This window comes from Idiotropiscis lumnitzeri, chromosome 3 (genome assembly GCF_059441095.1).
Source record: "Idiotropiscis lumnitzeri isolate Australia: NSW breed Sydney's pygmy pipehorse chromosome 3, RoL_Ilum_1.0, whole genome shotgun sequence".
Lineage (NCBI taxonomy): Eukaryota > Metazoa > Chordata > Actinopteri > Syngnathiformes > Syngnathidae > Idiotropiscis > Idiotropiscis lumnitzeri.
In genome coordinates this window covers 10,428,296-10,440,369 of record NC_142393.1, presented here as the reverse complement: position 1 = coordinate 10,440,369, position 12,074 = coordinate 10,428,296, and the positions used below count along the sequence as shown (strand labels likewise).

General features: G+C 38.1%; 1 protein-coding gene across 1 annotated transcript in view; it reads left to right on the top strand.

Annotated features, from left to right (window-relative positions):
* The window catches only part of LOC148339851 (1-phosphatidylinositol 4,5-bisphosphate phosphodiesterase eta-2-like), a 33,886-nt gene that overhangs the window by 9,367 nt on the left and 12,445 nt on the right, over positions 1-12,074 (top strand). Inside the window, 7 exon segments of the mRNA XM_088289606.1 lie at positions 585-755; positions 3,574-3,667; positions 4,401-4,604; positions 5,388-5,508; positions 8,635-8,806; positions 10,898-11,005; positions 11,691-11,843. Coding sequence (XP_088145732.1) covers positions 585-755; positions 3,574-3,667; positions 4,401-4,604; positions 5,388-5,508; positions 8,635-8,806; positions 10,898-11,005; positions 11,691-11,843 — 1,023 coding nt within the window.

Sequence of the window (12,074 nt, the reverse complement as noted above, 5' to 3'; positions counted from 1 at the left end):
CTTCTTTAGCCGCGGATTATGGTGGTGTTTTTGGTCCTTAATAGACTGAATTCTTAGCCTGTGGCATTGCTGTATTCTAAATGGAACAACAGCAAAAAAAAGCAGGCTTCACTACTGCTGTTTTGCTAAATGATTTATCACAGCGCACTTGTAGATGTAGCTGAGAAGGGAAAGCTCTGTTGGAAGAGGCAGCTACAGCAATTCTTACTAATGAAATAGTCCATATTAGCCGCTGAACTAAAACGCTGAGCAGAAGCCTGCTAACAAGTTAAGTGCCCGCTTCATACATAATGAATTGGAAAGAGCAAGGCTAGATTGATGTTTGGTGTCCAATGAACGGAGTTCTCCAACCGAGCATTTGCTACGATGTTATCCGCGGAAGATATGTTCTCACTAATAAGATTACTTCCGAAAAGTGTTCCTCCAGCGCTGGGACTTGGAAATAATGTATGCGGGTTATGGTTGGTTTTCAGAGCAGTTCAATGCTCAATAACCGTCTCTTTGAACAATTGTATCAGGAATCTGCATAATATGACAAAGTACTATGCATGAAGTTGACCCGTTTGCCTGTCCCCGTTGCGCAGGAAGCCGACACTGATGACAACCAAGGAACTCTGGGATTCGAAGAGTTTTGCTCATTCTACAAGATGATGTCGACTCGCCGAGACCTGTACTTGCTCATGCTCACCTATAGCAACTACAAAGACCACCTTGATGCAGATGACCTGACCCGCTTCTTAGAAATAGAGCAGAAGGTACTTACTTAAAAGGACATTACAAATAGGAGTGTTTAGTGTAAGTAAGGCTGACTTTGATTCTTGGGGAAATATACAGAAACACACTTACACAGTACTAATTCAGTGTTGGACAAACTGGCTTTTCTTGAAAGGTCCGTCTTGAAAATGGCCTCGCAAGTGTATCTGCAATTAAATCCACACGTTTCCTACATTGTGTCAAAAAGCAAGAATATATTTTAGATTTGCAAACGGTCGCCACTTACGACTTCCAGTGTGCGCTGCCCCCCGCACAAGTGAGTATCCAATCACAAAACGCGTTCATCACCTTCAGCGTAAGGCCCCCGAGAAGGCTCACTGTAATCAACTCGTGATCTGATTGGCTATTGCAACTGTCTATCAACTGTAAAAGCCCCCTTGAGACACAGAACAGATGCCCGCACGATTGGATCTGAAAGCCTCGGACGAATAGAGCGTGCTACTGGTATTGTGAAATCTGCCTGGCAACACGAGCTATCTGAATTCTAATTGGATAAAAAAATTTAACTTAAAAATACAACACTGGGATATATATGACATCAATGTGAAGAATTTGATCATGATTTCTTGATTATGTTAGGCCAGCAGAGCAGGTATTGAAGGCCTTGACCGCCCACCACTGGCTTTAATTTGTACGTCAGCATGCCACAGTCTCAACTATATTTGATGTGTCACTATGGCGAAAGATATATTTCATCATTTTAGAATGTTTGTCAACAGAAGGTGGCAGAATGTGAGAGCACGCTATCCATTCCACGTCAAAACCTAATGACTCTTCCGGCAACAGAAAAGGGAAAAGGTTTTGGGTCATTTTGATGAATAGGAGCAAATGGCTGAACTCTATACGTTTCAGAATTCAGATAACCACTGTGTCAGCAGTCACATCATGATGGTGCCCCAATTCCATTATCAGCCCCAAAAATGTCTGTGTTACAAAATTGCCTTCACCACCGTTGACAAGTGATTGGAGCCGATTTGGAGCTGCTCCTTTCCTTCTCCACGCTCATTCTCACTTCCACCTATTTTAGAGTGAATAGTGCCTTAACTTTGTGGAGATATTTATCTTGGACTTGTGTCAGGGTGAAATATATAACCGACTTTAGTTTGCGCTGCTGAAGTGATGCTTGGTGTGGGAAACTGTAGACAGCGTGAGGTTCTCCATAAGGGAAATTTCCAGTGCCCTTGCCACACTTGAGGTGAATTTGTAAAGAATTTTCTCTTCTCTAATAATACCCCTGCACTGCAAAAGAAAAAAATGAATTCATAACCGTGACTGCAAGTCGTTCATTAAACAGCCAGGCTGTGCCCCTTCCTCCAATTATCACTGGAGCAGAGCTTTTTAAAGATGCAGAGTCATTTTTTTAGGGAAAATGCTCTGTCAGCAAGATGTCAGCTCTCCTACGGTTGAGGATATCTTATTCTCAGCATCTGATCATGAGATGGTACTTGGTATTTGGGTATAATTGATGCCATTTTGTGAAGTGTTTATTTAAATTTGAAACCCATCATGAATTGATTGAATTAATGAATGAATTGATTTTTATTACAGACTCAGGGTCTAAACACAACCAGACCAAAAACATGGCATACACAAGACAAATATAGACAATTATGCACACAGACTGATAAAAATACAAAAAAGTATCATTTAAAAAAACAACGGTCGCGATGTTTCCAGAAGTGAGACTGGTATTGTGCTGCACTTTAGCTGCTGTTTGATAAGTGAGCTATTATTTCGTTATTTGAGTCATTTAGCCGACAGATGTTTAATTTATACGTCAGATTTCTGAGTACAGCCTGTAGTGTATTGACACTTTCACTCACAAACATTTCAGTTATGTGGGCACATTACAATATTTTATGTCGCTATCAATATGTGATGGGAATCTCAGCATGACGGTGAAAATTGTGTTCTACAATCTACACAGTGGTGGACAGTGCATTCCAGATGTGGGCTTTTGTATGATCCATCGTCTTTGGTTAGCCGTTGCCAGGTCGCTGTTGCTGCTCTGAAAGAGGCAAAAAAATCCTAGCCAGCTAGCTACAGATGTTTGACTGATCCTCGCTAAGATCCTTTTTGTTTGTTTATTTATTTTATTATTAATTTTATTTTTTTTGTTTTTGGGGGAGGGGTTTGAAAAGATCCCACTCGAGTATGTCTGAACCAATCAGAAGATGAAAACATGTTGACACCCCACTGAGCCTTCTACCTGGCTCTGTTTATTGAATCCAAAATTTGATTGGTTCAAATTGGTAAAAATCAATAAATAAATAACAGCCATTTGTGTTTGGCATTGACCAGCAATCCTCAGTTCTGAAGACCCTGGGAAACCTTACACACACACAAACAACTGGAAACGATACAGCCAATATAAACACTGTCAAGTACAGACAAAAGACCGTTGGAAATAAATGGATGCCATTTCACGTATGACGTAAATGTGTGTCAGTGCTTTTGAGTGTTTAGGAAAGAAGACTTTGAAAGCCATCATTGTTTTGCATAACTTGCTCGTAGTCTATTATACTGGATATCGTGAACATCCTACCAGGCTACTATCATGTGCACTTCCATGACATAACCTGTCATAGTGAAGACAGAGACTGACCTAGAATTGTCCGACCCCCTTTAAAGCAATCAATGCATGTGGCCATTTCATGCTCCACAGCAGAAACCACAGAAAAATTTGGATCACTGGTAGGGAGACAGTCATGCATACGACTTGTTCTTTTCTATCTTCCTTCCAATGAGGCATCGTTATGTTACGACGTAGATTTTGACATGCATCTCTATACTTTATAGATGACCAAAGTTAGTAAGGACCATTGTCTGGAGATTATCAACAAATTTGAGCCATGTTCAGAGAACCAGAAGCAAGCAGTTTTGGGAATTGATGGTAAGAATACAAAATCTTTGTTCTTATATTTACATAACTTGTGTAAGATTTTGCAGCCTAGTCTCACTGTATTCCAGCAGTTCTTTTACCTTTTCAAGCATGCTCTTACTGTTTTTCAGACATTTTATGGTTCATGCTGAGAATATTTTTTTAAAAAGATGTTAATAAATCTATGTAATTAAAGTATTATAAACATAAAATATTTTTAAAAAATTAAAAAATTGTACCGGTTTCTCCCCTTCAATTCCTCACCTTGAAAACTTCAAATAATTGTCATTATTATGTTTTACTTAAGCATCAAAACGGTAACATTAGGGGGAAATCTGATAACACGGATTTCCATAGCATATTAATGTTTCTTGATTCTTATCATATAGCAGCAAAAAAAAAAAGAAAAAAAACATTTGATCCAACTAATCAGGTGTGTCTGAGACAGAAAACATGTGTACATTTCCCTGAGGGGAGAGCTCATGCTGCAAAATAGCTCTCTCACATACCTTAGATAAGCTCATAAATCTTATAACCGTGTTTTGATTGTCGATTTTTTTCGGTCTATAAACCATACATAAATCACTCATTATTTTCAAGATCAGTCAGATAAATATCGATGTGAACAAATCCATAATTACACCTTCTGCCATATGTTGGATTACTTGACTGCCCCTAAGAAAAGGTACAGGAAAACAAAACCTGGATCAGCTTGGTTCTTAACAGCGCTTTAATCGTCTTTCAGGGTTTACAAATTACATGCGCAGCCCTGCTGGGGATATCTTCAACCCCGATCACTACAGTGTTAACCAGGACATGAGCCAGCCGCTGTGCAACTACTTCATCGCTTCCTCACACAACACCTATCTGATGGGAGACCAGCTCATGTCCCAGTCCAGAGTGGATATGTATGCTTGGGTGCTGCAGGCCGGCTGCCGCTGTGTTGAGGGTACTTTATTCCCCCTGGCCTTACATGTACTGTTCAAAGACAGCTGACGCAGTGATACACTTACATTTATAAGATGTGTATTAATTCTAGAGTTATTCAATGCCATTTGAGTTTAAAGGTAAGACTTTAAAATTGATCTTCTAGGGTTGAGTTCATTCTGAAAAATCAAGTGAAAATGATGTTATTTTCACAATTATGAAATTACTTAATGTTACACTTGTTTTTGATATTACAAAAGTGTGATAATAAGAATAACATTATACTAACTATAAGCTTTGCCCATCCTGTAATTTACAACCACAGTTGAAATTTTCAAAGTTAGAAATTTATGATAAAGATGTGTTGGGAATCTTGCATTACTCTACGATACAATAATAGCCATTAATGTCATTTTAAGTAAAAAATGCGGAATTGGGATTTATAGTGAACCAAAAGTTATTTTATGCATTATATATTTTTTAAACTAATCTGCCAATTAATCGGTAAACAGCATTTTTTTCTGCCATATATGGGATCGGCCTAAAAAAAAAAAATTATATCGGTCAAGTCTTAGAAGAAACTACCCGACAGGACATACTGTATGTTCTCGATATGTTATAGTCAAGGCTCTGAGGTGTCAAAACAAACATACAATACAGTGGAGCAAGTGGAACAAGCAATTGTTGGGACTGTAAGACCACTCGTCCAATTGTTGCAATATTGGCTCATGCTTTGGTTATGAAATGGCCAATTGCTGAATTTGAAAAAAAGTCCTGCTGATTGCCACATCTCTCCTGTGCACAGTGGACTGCTGGGATGGTCAGGATGGCGAGCCCATTGTTCATCACGGCTACACTCTTACCTCCAAGATCCTCTTCAAAGACGTTATTGAAACCATCAACAAATATGCCTTTGTCAAGAATGAGTATGTTACAACGCACACAACCACTACATTGTAATTATGGTGAACCGGCCATGGCGTAGAGACATATTATACTGATATTGAAATATATCATCCATAAATCCCAGAAAATAAAAATCTTGAAATAAGAAACATCAACTCAATAAGAAATATGTTCTGGTCTTTAATAAGCTTTTAGTAAACTCAGCTTTATACCATAATATGGCACTCTATTTTCAGTGTTGATTTGACAGGCTGCAGAATTGTTAATCTCAGCAAGAAAACATCTTGTTTTACAACCATCTAATATTATATTAGGGCGGTAATATTTAGTATTTTTAGTATTTTATTATAATATGTTATTCATCTGGTAGGTCATGAATGAGAATATTTGTGATGAAATAAGAGTCAATATCTAATCCAACCCCTACCCAAAGAAAAGATTGATATTGACTCCTTAAAAGCTGACACTTATAGTACTTCGGAACATACCATTTAGTTGCACCGAAAGTTGTCGTAAAATATTCTATATTTACAATTGACTGTCAACAAGCGTTACTATTTGTTTTTTCAAGCTTCATAGCAAGTCTCAACATTTATTTTTCGTTAAAAGTTTTGGCTTTTCTCAGAGTAGCTCCAACACACATCTTAACATTAAATATTAAGCACTTGACTTTTTTTTTTTTTTACTTCTGTGTCTTTAATGTGATGTAGGACTCTCTGCTACTGTCTTTACTTGTTAATCTCTTCTTGCATGCCTGTATGTGTGATCTGGTTGTGTGTGTGTGTGTGTGTAGGGGTGGGGGTGCGTGTGTGTGTGTGCGGCGTTCAACACAAACTATACAGCGCAGTGTGAGCTGAATTTTCCCTACAGAGACTATAATGAGTATAATAAATAAATTTCATTGCATTTCTAAATGCTCTTCCTTTTCCCGGTCATCTTTGCGCTACAGCCAAACCTTGCTGATTGAAGAGAAATGCCTCTACTACTACCACCAACACTACAACTACTATTACTATTAATAATAATAATCTTTCTAATAAGTGCAGTCCAATCCACAATAAAACATTTTAAAATAATAAAATACATGTGCATATTTCAACAAAGGAGTAAAAGCAGCAGTTTACTAAAAGCTAGGTGATAAAAGCAAGTTTTTAAAAGCAATTTACAGACAGATAATGATGTCTGAGGTTAAAAGTTCCATAGACACTGAGTTTAAATCAGCCTTGGAAAGCAGACGGGGTTTATGGACCAAGTAAAGCACCAAATGACATTCTTAAAATCTATTCTAAAACTCTCGGTAGCCAATGAAGGGCAACGAGGACTTGTGTGATGTGCTCATGTCATTTTGTGGAGGTGAAAAGTCTAGCAGCTGAAATGTTCTTTCTGTAGTACATTAGAGGTTAACTTTATTAGATGACTGCTGTTTTCAATTACAGTAAAACCACAAAGAGGATTTTTGTGATTAGTCGATCATTGGCCTTATTATAATGTAGCTCTGGAAATAGGAGAATTTTCACAAATTCACACCCTGTATTTGATGATAAACATCAAAATCCAAAAATGGTGACCCAAGACTGGTTTGTCTTGTGCCTCCAAATGTGGAAATACACTACATCCTCGATTGCAGTGCGCATACTGTATGCAGTTGAGACAGGCAAACATTCACACTCACATTCACACAGATACCGAGTGCGGACTGAAGACAGAGAAGTCAGGCGAGAGTAACTACTACACCATCAGTGATCCATCACAAAAAGGAAAATAAAAATATCATTTTTGTTTCAGAGATTCTACATATGGGTTGATTTAAAATTACAGAAGCATAAAGCGTGTTTTTGATAATGACCAACACCAGGGGCGGAGTTTATGTCACTCTCTGGCCACCCCCTTGGACGCCTACAGGAGGAAATTTTCAATATCTGTCATTATTCTGCCCTTTTCACATGGATGCAGTATTCTTCGACCCCTCGATACTCTGCATACACTGGGAAGGCTCATGAATGACACAACTTTCACACTTTTACCCATCATGCCACAGAAGCGTCCAATTTTTGCATCTGTTTGTTACCATCTGTATGCACGGGTGGTATATAACATATCCAAACGTTGAGATGCAGTGGTCTCCTTACACTTCAACAAGTATGTGTGCATGGAGAGCCACCCCCATGCCCCCATTTCTCTTTCAAGATCGCTGCATCAGAAGAAGGTGCTATTCCCATCGACAAGCACACAGTCTGGAGGATGTGTAGGAAAGCTCTATTTTTAGAGCGAAAGGCGGAGAAATACTCCATTTGCCAAGCTCTTGATCCTTTTGTGTTTTTGAAAACATCGAGAGCACCCTATTCCACCTGAAATCGGTCAAAAGAAGTCAAATAATAGGATCGCTTTAATGTCAAAAGGTCAATCAGATTTCCTACTGATAAGAGGAACAATGACTCGCCGGAGGACTGACATGGGAAAAAATTGGAATTGTTGTTGTGAATAGGCCCACAGGAGATGGCAAGGAATCTATTGTGTGATCACAACCTTACATAGGAAAGGAACAGACGTTTCTCCAGCTAATATCATATGCAGAATTTTAAAAAAAATTATTTCCAGTTTTGTGCAGTTGGCATAGTAATAAGCATTTCTAAGTACATAATGTGTCCGTAATCATTAGAATCAGAATCAATATAAATGTGTTTATTAGATTTTAATGGATTAATGCATAATATTTCAACCTTTAATTCTATTTGTGAATAGGTCCAAATAAAATTGAATGAGCCAATCATAGTGACGGCACTCCAATGACTATTGTCGATTCAAAAGTTAGTCACAGTTGTGGAGGCACAGCAGAGGCAAAAAAAAAAAAAACAACAACAAAAAAAAAACAATAGCTGCTGAAATAGACTCCTGACATTTTACTGTAGGATGCTTTGCAATTCATTTCCCGGAGTGGAGCAATTGTACTTGTCACCTCTGATCATATTTCGACTATCAGTTCATGTCAAATCCCCAAAGTGGATGATAGATTTCGACATCATATCAACCTTGTGGACCCAGGTGCAGAACATTCCAAACAAATGACACCGTATTATGTGTGTCCTCTCCGGCATTTCAGCCTCCTAACGCAAATCTCCTTTGTGTCATTTTCTGCTTTCTACCAGTTTCCCAGTCATCCTGTCCATAGAGAACCACTGCAGTGTCCCTCAACAAAAAAAGATGGCCCAGTACCTCATTGATATTCTAGGGGACAAACTCGATGTTTCCAACATCAAAGCGGAAGAGTCTGGATGGCTACCCTCACCAGAAAACCTTAAGGGGAAGATCCTTGTTAAGGTAAGTCGAGTCCGTTGGTGAAGTGTAACCCACTTCGACCTGAAAGTATAAGAACTTGCCGTCTCAACCTCGACTTCAAAGGTAGCGAATTTTGAGCGATGTAGTGGTCGAAATTGGTCAAGTTTGTGAAGACTCAATGGCGCTAACCTGAGTTGATGCTGAACTCATAAAAAAGAAAATCTATGTGTACGATTAATTGAAGTATTAATCGATAATTAATGAGAGATATCTGTATTTTATTTTTCTGTCAAATTTTTAGTTTTATTCCCTACAATTGTGGATATATTTGTTCTTTCTACTCCATCATTGAAAAATTATGTGCTGCTTTTTTTCAACCTCCATTGATGAGAACATGGCTTGAAAAATTTGAGTCAGACGTGGTTGAGATATTGATTTATAGAGATCTTCGGGCCAGACTGTATAAGGCAATCCTGTTCCTCGATGACCCGTGTGCTGCCTGTTTTCCCATCCCTCCCAGGTGCTACACACCTGATTCAAATGATCGGATAATCGACAAGGTCTGCAGAAGCCAGATAACGATCCTGATCATTTGAAGCGGTAGGGAGAAATCGAAAACAGTCAGGACACTGGCCCTTGTGGAACAGGATTGAAAACCCCTGGTACAAGGTGTATTGAAAAAAAAAAAAAAAAAAAAAAAAAAAATGGGACAGTAATAATAATGAGGCATGTTTGTTGTTGTCTGCTCCAAGAGTGATTCATAGAAAATGTGTTGCCTAAAAACTGAAAGCTGCTGACAAAAATTCTCATAGTCAAATACAAACATGTAAGTTGATTTTTTTTCTGTTGTCATTAGCCTTTTGTTTTCTTCCTTAAGTCACAACTTTAGCAAAGTATTGGTAACACTGTGGATGCCGGTTTAGCTAACGCTAGCTCTTACACAAAAACATGCTACATGTCACTCCGATGAAAACTGTAAGTTCCTAAAAGTGGGAAACATTTTTATGTGCAGATTTTTTTCTTACGAGTACCAGAGTTCAATTAGTATTTCTACTTTTGCCAGTCTTTTTTTTTTTTTTTTTTTAATCCCAGTATCGGTATTTTTACTCAAGTACAGAGTGATCATGTTACTGAATAACGGAAGCTATTTAAAGTATTTAATGAACTAACGTGGATGTTTTTGGAAAGTGGTAGAACAAATAGAGTATCTGGAGAAAACCAACGGTTAGATCATGCAAACACCACACAGGAAGGCTGTGGCTAAGATTTGAGGCAGACATGCAGCCGAGTAGCAGACAAAACCTAATTAAATTAATTTGAAAGAATGTCTGTCTTTTCCATTTAATTAAATTTAAAGGTTCCACTCAATGGCCGTAGTGTTATGCAATGTAAATCCTAAAGAATGGATTGAAGGGATGCTCTTTAAAGATCATGATCATAAGTAACAGCCCGCTGCTGACAGAGCACAGATGTAGCATGTTGACGTTAATGAGGCTGCACTGCCATCAAAATGCTTGCAGTGAATAGAAGACAAGCGTGCCAATACCTGGCATGAAATAAACGTCTCATCCCATCGCTGCACCAGAATGACTACTTGTGTATCCAGTCAGCAGTATTATAGAGTAGTAATGGCATCAGTGTGAGAGCGCTTGGAAAAATTCCCCAAACTTCTTGATGAGGCTGCAGTTTTGAAGTTATCTTCAGCATAAAGTTTTTTCCAAGACATGCTGTAGGCAACTACAACCAAGACATACTTTGTATTATTTAACTGAACTGAGCATGTTATGCACTTTATGTGAAAGGTCCATTTTTGACTCTTGGGAAGAAACTTGAGCTGTACTTATCAGGTGAAACTTCAGATTTCTTGGTTTCATAATGATAGGAAAACTGAGAAAGACCTAGGAAGAGCAAAAGGGGAGCATGAGGATGCTACGGATGAACATGGTAGGCTAGTAAACGCATTTTGATTGTTACCTCACACATTTCTTTTTAGAGACTGGATGCTTGTTTGCTAATATGTATTTACTGCAGTAACATAAATAAAAATTGCACTTGGCAAGGATACTATTACCTTCTCAATCCTATTGAGCGTTGTCTCTACGTCTTGTAAATATCGCACAATTTCTCGTCCAGGGTAAAAAGTTGCCTCCAAACATCGATGAAAACGCAGAAGAGGGTGACGTGTCAGATGAAGACAGTGCAGATGAGATGGAGGATGACTGCAAGCTCATGAATGGAGATGTATGTATGCCTGTTGTGTTTTTTTTTTTATTGTAATTATTTCTTGATTGAAAAATGTAACACTGGAAGGTTAACTTCATTGTATGTTTTCTTCTTCAGTGCTTCTTGGTTTTATTAAATAGGAAATTGTAAAACTTTCTCCCATTCATGTGGAATTATCTATTACGGTGCATTAATTAGATTAGATTTGTGTGAAATCACATTGTGAAACCCCAATTGCTCAGTCATCTGCTTTTATTTGATAACAATGAGTTGAGAACATTCGTTGATGATTAAAAAAAAAAAATTTAAAAAAATGACCCCTCCTATTTAATTGGACTACGTTGAGTACAGTATGGCTCAACACTTGAATCAGTTGGTTTCAAGCTAAACTCTGCCATCATGTGGCTGCATTCAGAGCTTGCATGTTTTTGGTAGGAGAACCACTGTTGGATTTAGAATTTAAAACCGCTTATAGTCTGTCATCTGCAATTTGTTTATATTTATCTATAGTGCGCATCCAGAACCATATTTTTTCCACTTGAAAATGTATGAATCTGTTCCAATTCATCTGTGTGTGTTTTTAACCACCTTAATCTAAGAATCTAGGCTCAAGTCTATCATAATTGATAAACCATACAAAGTCTAATATACCACGCCATCACTGCTTTTCGAATTTCATTTAGCATTGTCCTTCCGTCCGCAGATGTCTGCCAACAGGAAGCAAGTAGAGAACATGGCAAAGAAAAAGCTGGACAACCTGATGAAGGAGTCTAAGATTCGAGACCGAGAAGACCCAGACAGTTTCACCATCGCGGCACTTCCACCTGGTGGGCCTTTAGATAAAACTGGTTCGAAGGTATGTCTGCTTTAATAACATCGTGTTCTGCACATCAAACAGGTGGTAAAATCAAAGCTAAATTGAAATGACGCATTTTGACAAAAAAAACCTAAAAAGAATTGACTGAGTTTTTTTCATGTTGTTTTTGTGATAAGTGTCACAGCTGGAAAGAGATTTTTAATGTGGTAGTGTGACATGTGCTGTTATGGGAAAAATGCGGGGATATTATTTTGTCTTATTATTTTCCAT